This window comes from Buteo buteo, chromosome Z (genome assembly GCF_964188355.1).
Source record: "Buteo buteo chromosome Z, bButBut1.hap1.1, whole genome shotgun sequence".
Taxonomy (NCBI): Eukaryota; Metazoa; Chordata; class Aves; order Accipitriformes; family Accipitridae; genus Buteo; species Buteo buteo.
The window spans coordinates 59,971,169-59,986,086 of NC_134204.1; the positions used below are offsets into that span (position 1 = coordinate 59,971,169).

At 36.2% G+C, this 14,918-nt stretch overlaps 1 protein-coding gene across 6 annotated transcripts in view; it reads left to right on the forward strand.

Annotated features, from left to right (window-relative positions):
- Positions 1-14,918, forward strand: part of PAM (peptidylglycine alpha-amidating monooxygenase) — a 152,602-nt gene that overhangs the window by 95,550 nt on the left and 42,134 nt on the right. For all 6 annotated transcript variants that reach the window (XM_075019511.1, XM_075019515.1, XM_075019514.1 and 3 more), the window contains 5 exons: positions 1,152-1,235; positions 12,156-12,204; positions 12,695-12,762; positions 14,397-14,477; positions 14,592-14,668. In XM_075019511.1, coding sequence (XP_074875612.1) covers positions 1,152-1,235; positions 12,156-12,204; positions 12,695-12,762; positions 14,397-14,477; positions 14,592-14,668 — 359 coding nt within the window. The remainder of the gene's footprint in view (positions 1-1,151; positions 1,236-12,155; positions 12,205-12,694; positions 12,763-14,396; positions 14,478-14,591; positions 14,669-14,918) is intronic.

Genomic DNA, 14,918 nt, shown 5'->3' on the forward strand with positions numbered 1-14,918 from the left:
TGGTATGTCTGGAATACAGGGAGAAGTGGTTCTTTCTAATAACCACTAAGGGTCTTAGAAATATCTACCATCTATACAGCCTCAGTCTGAAAATACCTGGATTTCTAAAATTTTTTTCTTTTATCTTTTACTGCCTCCTTTCAAAACCAGGAGCAGTGCACAGTATTATGAAGAGGTTTATTTTTAATAATCCATTCACACACTTATCAGCATGAATGTTATTCGATTTCATTATCAGAATGTCAAGTTTAAAAAAACATTGTTTGAAGGATTCTATGGAAGCCTGGTATTTGCTTTGCTGTTAAACCCCAGCTAGTAATAATTTTCTTGGCTTTAAGCTGTTCATAAATACAAGGTTTGTGGAGAGGGTTCATAATGATACTACATTTGTGCACAGAGAGGCTGCAGTCCCATTTATAAGAAGGCTTTGCCGTGGGCAGTGTTTAATCTAGTGGGATTCACTGACCAAATAGGAAGAAACTGCATTCTTTCTTCTTTTGAAGAGTGTTCATTGTAGAATCGGTTTAGATAAATCCCTTTTGGTGACGGTGATATTTTGCCATTTCATTATTTCAGATTATTTCAAATTCTTCCATTTTCATCCATGCCTGTGCTTACTTCTGTCAACAAGTAACAAGTAATGTAGCTTCATAAATTCCACAAGATTTTTTCTGCATACAGTAGTAATTTACATCTCAAAATATTTTACTGCAGATCTTTTTATCTTTTCATTCTCAGTGTGTTCTTAGTAAGTCAGTGTTAATCAGTTTGTATCATTCACAGGTTGTATGAGAAATTAAAGTTTACCAAATCCTACAAGGCTGGTAAAACTTGATTTTTCTAATTTTTTTTTAATATAGTTGTGTATATATATATAAAATCTGTATTAATATTCTTGGATTGAGAGAATTCTCTGCTGAATGCAGATATCTGTTCATTAATAACTAAATTGTGGTCCTAGCTTCTTAGTCTGTTTGGGAACATGTGTTGTGATGGTGGTTTTCCCAGTTTTCAGGACATTGGTGTCTCTGAAATTTTCTACCCCTTCACTCTGCGTCATTACAGTGATTTGTATTTTTAGATATGGTCAGCAGTGATGAACCATCTTACATTTTCTTGTTTCTGAAAACAATGCATTTTCCTTCTCTTAGGTGTTGGATTCAGAGTTGGAGGAGAAACAGGTGGCAGATTTTTTGTGCTCCAGGTACACTATGGGGATATCAGTGCATTTAGAGGTATGTATTTTGGAAATTTGTTCTGTAAGTTTTATCAGTTACAGCATCAGAAGTATTTACGTTACCTGTAGAAAAAAAATTTTCCTGTTAGTGCCACTCACAAAGGTAAAGATCAGTGAGCATATTTGTAATAAACTATGTATGTTAACTTGACTTGTTTGTAAACTTGCTTTATCTCTATAAATGTTTGAAAGGTGAACAGATTTCTTTTCTTCAAAAAATGTAAAGCAAATTACTTAAAGTAATGAAGAAGCAGATTAGTAATTTTAAGTGTAGGAAGAAGCTTGTTTTTCCCTGTATAATTCAGTGTGTTCTTTAGGAAAGTTGAAATGAATACCTGTGAACACCCTTAACCTGTCACCTTACTTGAATAACTGGTGAGAAAGATGACATACACGGGTCAGTCAATCACAGGAACTGTGTTTGGAAAAAGTTGTAACTAGTGGGGACAGTGTCTTTTCATATTTAAAAAAAAAAGAAAAGATTAAACACTCAGTATGCTTGTTGTTGTCAGGGAGTGTTTCATAGAATCACAGAATGGTTGAGATTGGAGGGGACCTCTGGAGGTTATCTGGTCCATCCGCCCCTACTCAAGCAGGGCCACCCACAGCTGATTGTCCAGAACCACATCCAGGCGGCTTTTGCGTATCTCCAAGGATGGAGACTCTACAACCTCTCTGGGCAACCTGTGCCAGTCCTCAGTCACCTTCACAGTGAAGGTGTTTCCTGATGTTTAGAGGGAACCTCCTGTGTTTCAGTTTGTGCCCGTTGCCTCTCAACCTGTCACTGGGCACCACTGAAAAAAAGCCTGGCTCCATGTTGTGGTTTAACCCCAGCCAGCAACTAAGCACCATGCAGCCGCTCACTCACTCCCTCCCAACCAAGTGGAATGGGGCAGAAAATCGGGAAAAGAAGTAAAACTCATGGGTTGAGACAAGAACAGTTTAATAGAACAGAAAAGAAGAAACTAATTATGATAGTGATAACACTAATAAAATGACAACAGTAATAATAAAAGGATTGGAATATACAAATGGTGCACAGTGTGATTGCTTACCACCCGCCAATCGACACGCAGTTAATCCCCGAGAGGCGATCCTCCCCACCCCCACTCCCCCCAGTTCCTAAACTACATGGGACGTCCCATGGTATGGAATACCCCATTGTCCAGTTTGGGTCAGGTGCCCTGGCTGTGTCCTGTGCCAACTTCTTGTGCCCCTCCAGCTTTCTCACTGGCTGGGCATGAGAAGCTGAAAAATCCTCAACTTTAAACTAAACATTACTTAGCAACAACTGAAAACATCGGTGTTATCAACATTCTTTTCATACTGAACTCAAAACATAGCACTGTACCAACTACTAGGAAGACAATCGACTCTGTCCCAGCGGAAACCAGGATACTCTATCCTCTTTGCACCCTCCCTTCAAGTATTTTGGTACATGGGTAAGATTCCCCCCTGAGACTGTTCTTCTCCGGGCTGAACAGTTCCAGCTCTCTCAGCCTTTCCTCTTAAGAGAAATGCTCCAGTGCCTTCATCATCTTCATGGCCCTTCCTTGGATTTTCTCCAGTATGTCCATGTCTCTCTTGTACTGGGAAGCCCAGAACTGGACACAATACTGCAGGTGTGGCCTCACCAATGCTGAGTAAAGGGGAAGGACCACCTCCCTTGACCTGCTTACAGTACTTTGGCTAACACAGCCAAGGATACCATTACCCTTCTTTGCAGCAAGGACACATTGCTGGCTCATGTTCAGCCTGGTGTTCACAAGGACCTCCGAGGCCTTTTCTGCGAAGCTGCTTTCCAGTTGGGTGGCCCCCAGCATGTACTGGTGGCTGAGGTTGTTCCTCTCCAGGCACAGGACTTTGCATTTCCTTCCCCTTGTTGAACTCCATGAGGTTGCTGTTAGGCCATTTCTCCAGCCTGTTGAGGTCCCTCTGGATGGCAGCATGACCCTCTGGTGTATCAGCCACTCCTCCCAGCCTGGTGTCATCAGCAAACTTGCTGAGGATACAGTCTGCCCTATCATCCAGCTTGTTAATGAAGATGTTTAACAGGACTGGACCCAGTATTGACCCCTGGGCTACATTACCAGTTGCCATGCTCCAACTGGACTTCACACCACTGATCACCACGCTCTAGGCCTGACCATTCAGCTAGTTTTCAATCCACCTTACTGTCTGCTAATCCAGCCCATACATTATAAGCTTTGATTAATGAAATTTGGACTTCATTAATGCATGTGGAGATACTGGTGATCTGAGATTTTTAGGGACAAAATTAATTTTTTTATTTATTTGTATTTCATGTTGTACTTTGTTCTTTAAACTTGAAATGTCTTGTTCTGACACCTTTGAGATGCATAAATTCTTATTTTTGCTCTGTGAATCATGTCCTGTGTGGAGTTCTTGGGTTAAGGCCTCTCTGGCCTTTAAGAACAAAAAACCTGTGGGTCATCATTCTCCTGGAACTTGGCTGCGGTACATTACTGCATAGGATTTAAACAAGAATGTGAAGTTCCTCATGGGCTAAATGATAATCAAAATGTTGGACTTGAAAGAAGAATGGGGAAGTAAGCTGAATAATAGCAAAAAATTAAGGGTGGAATATGTATTACATCAACAGTTTGAGCTATGCCCATGGCCTCTGAATCCTTCTGTGGTACCATGGTAAACAATCCACAGGTTGTACTTGGTTTTGAACAGAGAAGTTACCCTGTAGCTGGCAGCTTCCCACTGTCATGCAGCCTCTCTTCTGTACACCTCTGGAAGGGTTTGGGCAATGTTCATCCAGAATTTTCAGCAGCACTGAAGCTGAAGGTATGGTTTCTACCATGACATGAAGATATAATGTAGCATAACAGCATAATGGTAACTGAGGAGGAGGAGGAGGAGAAGGAAGGAATAAACTGAGTGTGCCAGCACTGTTTAAATGGAGCACATATAGAGATGTGCACAACTGAAGTTGAAAGAATTGATTTTCGTGAGACAGTTCTGATGGACCTGTACAGCCCGTGAGATTCTTTACCTGCTAAAATCACAAATAATTAAAGTTACAAACCTCTAAAGAAAGCATGTTAGTTAAGAGCCTGCTCTTCATTATTGCTTGGGGACAGTGAGAGTTCTTTCAGTTCATTTTCACTTTTAAGTATAATTTATGTGTAGGTAGTTATTAAAAAAAAAAAAGAAACAAATGAGATCCATAACCTCCATTGCACATTAGTTGAGGATGTGTTCAGAAATTTTTACTAGTAAATTAACTTGGTAGTCAAAGCTTCTACTGAAAAAATCCACTTGCCCACTTAGAGAAACCATAGTGAAATAAGTTAGCACCTGAAATTAAAACTTAATTTTACACCAATATGCTCCCTGCAGCAGACTTCCTTATTTTTTGTCTAGAAATCTGTGCAGGACTTAGAATAACCAATGTCATAGATACAAGCCTGCAAAATTAGGAAAGTTTAAGAAGGGTGAACTGATAGGTCTATAATTTGGGAGATGATACCAGTGTCATATACTGTTTCAGCAGTTAAAAGAGTATGACAGAACGCCCTCTTTTATTTGCCTTTTACTTGGTAATCTGATATCTTATTTTTAAAGTGAAAAATAATCTACCTTTTCTGCTGGTTTTGTGAGAAAAAAATGTTTTCAGTGTAGTCTGCCTGTGAAAATTCCAGTAGAGAAAAATATAATTTAAATCTCCTAATAATTTAAATGTCCTAAACTTTGATTCTGGTGTTCAAGGATATTTAATGCATAACCTTTGACTGGTCTTGCAGGTATTTTTAAACTTCAGGAATGATGTGAAGGCAGCTTTTCTGTATGAATGAGATGTCTCTTGATAACTGTGGCTTGTCAAAGTATAAGAATACAGTCATTAGAGTTATATGTAAGCGCATGCAGTTGTTGCAATTCGGAACAGAGGAAAAATGATGAAATACAGTCAGTTAACTCCTGTTTTCAGTAGCACATCAAAGATTCAGAAGCACTGTTCAGAGTTTAATTTTCTGACTTACAAGTCATTGCAAATATAAAATATTTGGCTTGAGGTAGTAATTATTTATGTATTAGCACCCAATTCTACTTCCTACCAATTTGGGGGGAAAAAAATGTCAGTTAAAATTTATCAACTCTCATTTTCAACTCTTTGTAAAAAGGATATTTCTTAATTTCATTAACTGGTTATTAAAGTAATTCTGCTTTCCTTTCCTCCTTAGCTATAATCCAGAGCTAAGTATTCATATTTAGATATGCACTTCATGCTCAGGTATCAAAATAAAACTCATTGTATCTTGTCTAAAATACACATAATTAAAAAATAAGCTGGAAAACCAAAAATAAATTCTACAGAAAAATTGGGGGTATGGGCAAAGAACCATCTTAGAAAAATAGTAATTGCTGTATTTTACTTTCTTCACTTTTTATATTTAAAAGCAAATATTAATTTGGAGTTATGGTTGATAGTATATACAGTTATGTAACAAGTAAAAAGTTATCAGAAATTTGTCTTTTTTATATATTCATAAGTGTTTAGGGTTCAGATTCAAATAAAAGTAAATCTAGCCATCTGTAGATCTATAAAGGCACCCAGTCAACTTTCAAGTTGGGCTGTAGGGATATGCAATGCAGTTGTCACACTGTTCTTGATTTATTCTTCCATATAAGTGCCTTCAGATCTGATTTGAAAAGATGTGGGGTTTTTTTCCAATCCCTAGAATTTCTTTTTTCCTGCCCTCCCTATAAACGAAGACTAATGTTGTTTCTAACTGACCATACTATTATCTTTGTCCTTTCCAGCACATAAGAGAAGATAGATGTTATCCCCAAGAATCAATGTAATTAAAAGTTATTAATAATAATCTCTTTTAACTTGTTCTGTATAAAAGGTAATGACATTCTGGCATTTTCTATGTGTGTAGCTGTTGCATTTTTTGAAGCAATTAATAATTTTTGTCAGTATGCTTGGAGCAAATTTTTGGGGAATTCTTTAATTTTTGTTCAACTTTGGCTCCTTTCTCATTCCCTTTCTTGTTCCCTCTCTTTTCTTGCACAAGGCATGCATAATACTTGCGTTCTCAGCTCCTTCTCCTAACCCCCACTTCTTCAATGAGAATAGATTTATTTCTTCCCGCTATCATTTCCTACAAGAATTATGTTACACACATCACATATAATATCACAGACGTACCTGCTTTTGTGAGGGGCTTGTGGGTTTCTTAGTGTTGAGTTTGTTTGGGGTTTTTTTAGTTGGGGACAGTAATTAATTTTGGCCACCAAGCTGGTAGATGTCTTAAAAATAACTTTTCTTCATAAGACTGTGAATTGTAAGCTGTCATTTGAATTCTAGTCTTATTTGAACACTGCATTCAGTGTGCTTCTCTTTGATAACCAGAAGGCTTAACATTGGTGTCTTGAATAACATTAATTTTGCATATTCCCAGATGTTCATGTTTATGATACATTATGATACCCTTTTAGCAAATTAGTCATCTGTGACCTTTACAAGGTATTTATTTGTTAAAAAATTTATACTGGACCAGGATCAACAATTGTTTGTCTCTTTTCTATTTGGAAAGTAGGTTGTGAAGATGGCACTGGGGAGTCTGTGCTTGCATTTTGTTTTTCACAAACTGAATAAAGGTAGAGTTTCATTCTGCATGTTACTTGACTTTTAAAGAGCATGTTGCTGAATTGATTTTGGATGAGTGAACAGATCTGCAAGAGCAAGCACCTTGACTCTCGTGAAAAAAACAAATTCAGCTAGTGTTCTTTTATGTATCAAATATTAGGTATCGATACTGAATGCAACATACTGAATTTGTCTCTTTCTTTACCAAGGCTTCAAGTTCATTTTTATGCTGCATGTCTTTGTCTTTTTAAATGTAACTTCTACAAAGGTAATTCCCAGTGGGCATTAGCTTTGGAATTGCCTTGCTCAGAGGTTGTGCTCCAGCTTTGAGGCTACTTCTTATCTTTAATGAGGCAAAGCCAATCCTGAGACCATATGTGGAGTTTCTGATACAAATCAAAGGGCTGACTTTGAAATAACAGGGGGTTTGGAGCTTCATAAATAGCACCACTCTGTTAGAGTGAAAGCTTTTAAGTATTCTAGTAGCCACGTACGAGTGCTATACTGTTCCAATTAAATATTAGAAATAGAGCAATGAAGAACCTAAATAAAGAGTTTGAACAGTGTGTTCTATAATTTGTAATCCATGTACCCGGAGTGCAAAGAAAATAGGTTTTGAAGAATGTTTATTTTTCTAATTCTGAGTAAAAAGCCACAGAATTTTAAGTATCTAGGAAACCCTAGAAGTCTCAACTTCTGTGGCAGATTATCATATATGTAACTAATGAATTCAGGATTGTAGATCTGGATAGACAGACTGGCAGGAAGCCTGTCAGACTCTCATTGGAAGTTTTATCAAAATCAGCCTACAGAAAGAGAATGTTTCTGTGTAGGATAATTTGGCTTCTCTTCAGTTATGAGTGTTTCATTTGACAAACTGTGAGTATTTCTAGTATTTGAAATATTTCTCTTAGAAAAAATGGTTAACAGGAGTAGCATAGGTGATTCTTTTTAACTAATTTAAGCATTTATTGGCAGCTAAACTTGGAATTACCATTTGTCCTAGTTTCAGCTGGAATAGAGTTAACTGTCTTCCTAGTAGCTGGTACAGTGCTATGTTTTGAGTTCAGTATGAGAAGAATGTTGATAACACTGATGTTTTCAAGTGTTGCTAAGTAGTGTTTAGACTAAAGTCACGGATTTTTCAGCTTCTCAAGCCCAGCCAGCGAGAAAGCTGGAGAGGCACAAGAAGTTGGCACAGGACACAGCCAGGGCACCTGACCCAAAGTGGCCAACGGTGTATTCCATACCATGGGACGTCACAGCTAGTATAGGAACTGGGGCGGGAGGGGGGGAGGGGGGGCGAGGAATTGCCTCTTGGGGACTGGCTGGGTGTCGATTGGTGGGTGGTGAGCAATTGCACTGCGCATCATTTGTACATTCCAATCCTTTTATTATTACTGCTGTCATTTTATCAGTGTTATTGTCATTATTAGTTTCTTCTTTTCTGTTCTATTAAACCATTTTTATCTCAATCCACGAGTTTTACTTCTTTTCCCAATTTTGTCCCCCATGCCACTGGGTGGGGGGCAGTGAGTGAGCGGCTGCGTGGTGCTTAGTTGCTGGCTGGAGTTAAACCATGACACCATTACAAATTTGTCATGTACAACTTCTAAAAATGATGTATTTAAAATCTGAAGCCAGTGTTAGGCTTTAACATGCACCATTGACTTTGTTTGACATAGGTAAATAAAAGCAGGTATTATTTAATATGATAGTTATATTTGCACACCACACAAAAGGCAGTCATAAGGTCATAAGCACAGCTTCTATTTTCATTTGAGTTAGAGACTCTGCATGGAAAATTGGCTTTCATTTGAACCTGTTTCTGATGTATATAAAAATGCATTTTCTTGTCTTTGCTACATGGCACATAGTAGCTAGTAACTTCTTTGTCCCAGAGCAGTGCATATTTGCTGAATAGCTGAAACTAAGAAATCACAGTAGTTAGATCAGCTGGACTTAAGCTGGAAAAGAGCCTTTAAGGTTTTCTTTGGTTTGTGCATTGTTTAAGGATATTTTTTGCTTAGGTCGTACAACAAAGTCGAAAAGATTTTGCACTGTTAACTGGTGTGGCCTCACTGCTGTCAGTGTTCTTGGGTGGAGGGTTCAGCAGCTCTGAATGTTTCAAGGAGGTGAGCTGTAGGAAGGAGAAGCAAGGAAAGACCATTTCCAGCATAGCTCTGTAGTTGTTAGGAAAATGTTTAGTTCAGTCATGGCTGAATATAACCAGAGACAAAATTATAATGTGCTGTAGGAATTTCTCAAAAGTCTAGACTAATGTATCCATCTAGATACTTGTGCCAGAAGTTGATTTATGTTTTTCCCAATACTGATTAATTTGATTACATTGTATAGTAGCAATAATAACTTTCCCACTGTCTTCAGTTCATTTTGAAATTGCTTAATTTGGATGAAATACTGAATGAAAATCTTTTCAATGCTCTGAAAATTTAAATAGTGTGAAAACATTTTAATACTGGCAAACTGAAATATACTGGAGTCATTTCCCTCCTCCCACTGCACTACTTTTAAAAGAGACACAATTACATAGTAAGGGTTAGATTTTTCAAACCTGACTCGTGTTTGGCATATGACAGGTTTGGTTTTATTGTTTTGGGATAGTTTTTCAGCAGTGTTTAAAAGACAGGATGGTGATGTTTTCAACTGCAAATTGCAAAACTGAGAGCCACAAAACTACCAATTGCATTTTAAATTTTATTACTTTAAGTAATAAAGTAAAATGTTCAGAGAGGAAGCAAGCATTTCCCAACTTCCATTAAAATTGATGTAGTGCAAACTTTCTAACAATGCTAAACTTATTAAAGCTGAGTTCTGCAGCACCACCTGTGTTATATGAATAGCCAAAAATTTAGTAAAAAAATTTTGTTTGAAACAAGGAAGGTGGGGCAAAAGAGACTTCACAAAGACCTTTATAGCAAACATAGAGGTTTTGAGATTGTAAGTGAAGCTTCCTACGGTGAAGAATAGAGGAGGATGACCAGTATATACATATCTTGTACTTCTTCTAAAACCATGGACAAATAATTTAATTTCTCTTTCTCTTGAATGTTTTCCTACCATTCCCCTACTTTTGTTCTAATAGCTTAGTCTTTCTGGTTCTTTTGTATTCATGACTTGGCCATTTGGAAGCAGCATTTGTTATCTGTGATTGAAAACTAGTGCTTATTCTGGCATGGGATAACTTCAGTTTTTCTTTCCATCTTTAGCCAGTGCTGACCGTATTTTGCCTTTGTCATTTTTCTCTTATCTACTCTAACTTAGTCTTTTATTTGGTCCTATCCTTCCTCTCTCCTTCAGCCTTTTCTCCTCTTCCTTTACCTCTCTCACTGCCACCCCCTGCAAATGACTTACCATGCAGTGCGTATATTTATGGAAAGTTGTGGGGTTGGTTTTTTTGGTTTTTATTCCATTTTTAAGAAGTAACTTTAAAAAAAATTTTAAGACTATATTTTAAATGTACTTTAAAGACTGTTCTTTAAATTGGAGAATTTTTATCTCAAATTTTAGATTAATTTTTCAGTGTCTACTGTTTTTCTGTACAAACATGCATGTTCACATAAAAATGATATGTGGGAATGTATGTTATTATACTGAAAATCTCTATTTTCTACAATACATTGTTTATTTGGCTGTTTGTAGAACAGAGAAAATGTGGGTGATACAGCAGCAATAACTGACTGACTAGCTTTGCGTTTTCATGCACATGTGCATAGTTTTAAAATACTTGTTCTGTAATTGCAAGTGAACTTTGTCAGTACTCTGCCAAACCCATATTCAATCCTTTATAGAGACTATAGGTCCCAAACTCTCTCTGTTTGAGGCAATATTACATGTAGCTTGACAGACAGTCAGAAATTCCATCTGCGTTGAATGGGTATGCTTTTGTTTCTAGATAACCAATAGAATTTTCAGCTGCTTTCCTTCTGATTAATCACACTCAGTTTCAAACATTTTCATGAGACATGGTTTGCAAACATTCAAGGCAACTACAGTGGTGGGTAGTCTTGATGAAAGAGCTACTGTTCTAATTTTTCTTCTGCATATACAGTGAAGACTCCTTTTTTTGTTATTTGTAAAGGTACAATTGTGATTTTCTGATTCAGATTTTTAATTACAGAAGTGTTTGTTGAGGCACACAGAGCTGGAGAAACTAAGAATTCTCAGGTGCCATGATGATGAGCTTTATAAGAACCTAGTGAAATTGGGTTAGCAACTTTTTCAGTTGCATAACGTATGTACTAATTTATACATTTTGTAAAAACAGTGACTGTTTACTTTGTGAACATACTGAAAATGAGTTCTATTATCAATGGTGGTAAAAACCAAACTGCATATTATCTCTTAATAATGAAATGTGATGTGACTAAAATAGCTAATAGTTTGAAAAACTAAACTGATACTTCTTAATCTGTAAACTTTCCCTGTTTTGTCCCACTCTAGTCATTATCCTTTCTTCTGTTCAAAAGCACTGCTTTCTTCAGTTCAGAATCTAGCTACTGATGGGAGGAAAATCTCTCCCATGTTACCACTTGTCAGCAGATCCACAGCTACTCTGGTGTCTTTCTTACCTGAAGCATATATCGTTAGATGGTATTTTTTCAGCATTTTCTGTTCACTTGCTTTGGAGTTATATCCGTCTTCTAACTACAGCTTTTTTTAATATAAACATAAGAAAATGAAACTTCTTTGAAAAAGAATGAAGATTAAACTCCCAGATCACCAACTAAAATTAAGTAACTATCAAGATAATAATATCTTTAAATTAAAGTGTGAAAAATATTAGATAATGCTGTTTCAATACATTAACAAATGAATTAACTATTTTTACGGTCCTTCTAGGATATCTAATGTTAAACAGAACTGCTGTCTGTACTGGTATCTCAAGTTCACCTGTTGACTTGATTACAAGGATTTCTGGCTGCTCCATTATTAATGGCTAAAATAATTGTTTTTCCACAAATCTTTCATTTTTCTAACTTTTTTCAAAATACAGATTTGTTTGAAGCAAACCAACTTTTTCTGCTATTGTTTTTCATCCACCAGAGTTTTGCTTTATGTTAGGATTTTGCTACAAATGCAGCACTGTGATGTTCAAGTTTGTGCAAATTGGGGTAATGTTTCCACAGTATGAAAGTTTTACTGTAAACAGTGAGATTAAAACTTACTTTGTCTTCTGGTATATTTATTCAGTAGAAGAATGTTGTTAATGTGGAATAATTTTGCATGGGTTCAATTGCTAATGATTAAACTGTTTTGTGATCTGTACAGATAAACACAAGGATTGCTCTGGTGTAACTTTACATCTCACACATCAAAAGTAAGTATCTTTAAAAATATTTACTTATTACGATTTTTTTTCATAGGAACAGAAGGCATGGAAACTCCCCCTTTAGATTACTTTGAAAACTTTTGGAATAAAAATAATACATACTTTGCAATATTAAGAATTTTGAAGCAGTGTGTCATCTGTTGGCAAAAATTTTCATTTCTGCTAAGAAACTTGATAAAATGGTGCTATCAGCACTGAGTTAATCCATCTTAAGAGGTTCATATTTAAAAATCTTGGACAAGGAGAGCAATTATATAGGTGATCATTTTGTCCTATTTCACGTATGTTGTAGAAGATGCTTTAAAAATTGTAGGTCAGTATGAAAAAAAGGACGGAAAGGGAAGTGCTGTGTAACAGCTACTTTCTCAATAGACCAACAGTTAGAAATTAGTGGTGTTGAATGGTATTGCATATTGTGTCACTTGCAGTTGGGTTTTACAAAGGATTTGTTTAGCAGAGCTTGGGTTTTGAATTGCAGGCAGCCTTTGATTGCTGGAATGTATCTTATGATGTCTGTGAACACTGTAATACCACCAGGCGAGAAAGGTGAGTCATAATTCTACAAAGTGATTATATAATTTCAGCATCTGATTTATTTTTATTGCTTATTGTGGAAGAAAATTTAGCAGAGACTTGCTGAATTGTAGGTGAACAGATTAATGGCTTTATTAAACAATTGATGAATAAATAGCTATAATTTTAAAATTGTATCATATTTCCCAATGACTATGTTGGCAAAGGCGATCAATGTTGTAGAAAACAATGTTATACATAAGAAAAATGATCTGTGCAATACTGAAGTTTCTGGGATTCTTAAGAGTATTTCTTTGATTTATTTTTGTCTTAATATTTTACCAAAAAAGCCCTAAATATTTTCTTATTCCTCCCTCCCACCAAAAAAACATAAATTTTTTTTTAGTGTTCTTCATCTGCATTTGTCATTCATGCTATTTGTGATTTACTAAGAGTTCAGTTCTAATAAATGAATTTCCATCAGTAAGGAGCTGCTCTTTAAAGGTTTTATTCGTATGTTCCTAGTTGGTTAAAAGGTCAAAATCCTGAAAAAACATTGTAAAACAAAGTTTCCAAACAGTTTCTATCCAGAGTCTTACTCAGTGGTTTTTATGTGAAATTCAGCTTGGATAGTCCCAATATCATTTCTTCAAGCTAGCATGGAATGTTGTGTTTTAAGGAAGTTGAACACTGACTTTACATTTTCCTATGCTATACTGGAATTTTAAATTAGATATCCGAGAACACCATTTGTCCCATTTACAGTTTGCTTGCTAAATAGGATGAGGTGGTCAAATGCTCAGCTGACTCCAACTATTTGGTGAATTCAGCAACTTGAAATCTTTTTTAATTTGAATTGAAACTTAACATGATCTTCAATATCAAAACATCAAATGAATCCCTGCCCCTGAAATATTTGATCAATGCAGATACTTACTTTTTCAGCTGGAGGGGTGAGGGAAAGGGGAATAAAAACAGTTCTGTGCCTGTTGATGACTGCATTCTTGTGTTCAATCAAATTTGCAGTTCTTAAGTGAAGCATGAAGATTGTTATAACAGGAAATATGCAGCCAGTCCCCAGATACCTCTCAGAGAGGCATCAGCAGAGGCATTTCTCTGTAGGCTCTTCCTTATCTACTGTTACTGCACCTAACACAAGTACTAGCCTGCAGACATTGTCTGTACAGCACTTCTCTGCCAAAGTCTGCATCTTACACTGAATCTTTAAGGCTGAGCCTAGAACTATATGATCTTAAAATCAAGCCTTCATTATAAATTTTATCAGCTTAGAATTATATCAGTTTATTTTAATTTTTTCCTGTTTAAGTGTCCCTCAACATAGTCTGTAAGCAAATGTATTACTTTGTTAAATAGCAGTAGTGTACACTGGAAAAATCTACTGAGTTTCAGCCCCATTCTGTATGTACATCATCACAGAAAGTAATTTTCAAGTGACTTGTACTATATTTTATTAATTTTTCTTTAGAGATGTCTTGAGATAGACACTGCAGAAATGTAAGATAATATCCAGTATCTTTTGAAATTGTCTGTTGTCCAGTGTAGGTATTCCTTTTGTAAACCACACTGAATGAAGTACAGTAGTGTAACTTTTCTCTGTTTGATAAATAATGTGTTTTTCTTTGTTTATTGCCGTCATATTTTAACAGTGGTTGATGCAGACATTGCCTGTCATTACAAAAGGTTTCCAATGCACCTTTTTGCCTACAGAGTTCATACACACAGACTAGGTAAGAGTTTTATTGCGACATAGGAATGTCAAATAATGAACAGAAAAATGCTGACACTACAACATTTTTTTTAGAAGTATGTCTCATGTTCACATATGCATTGATATGTTGTAGGTAAAGTAGTGAGTGGATACAGAGTGAGAAATGGTCAGTGGACATTGATTGGTAGACAGAGTCCACAACTACCACAGGTTGGTTGTTTTTTTAATTCTAAGTGTAAGTTTTAATTACCTTTATTTAAAACTGAGAAGCTGAATTGGCAGTGATGTACCCACAGATTTGTGTCATGGTGTTTCCACTTGTGTGTGTTGTTGTGCCACTAGAAGTGAATACTGCCAAATATTATTAAGATAACATGATGCAAAAACCATTCTGAATTTACTCTTCAGATGTGTAGCACTGTCATTCTTGTATGTGTGTATATTGACGTAAATAGTGTGA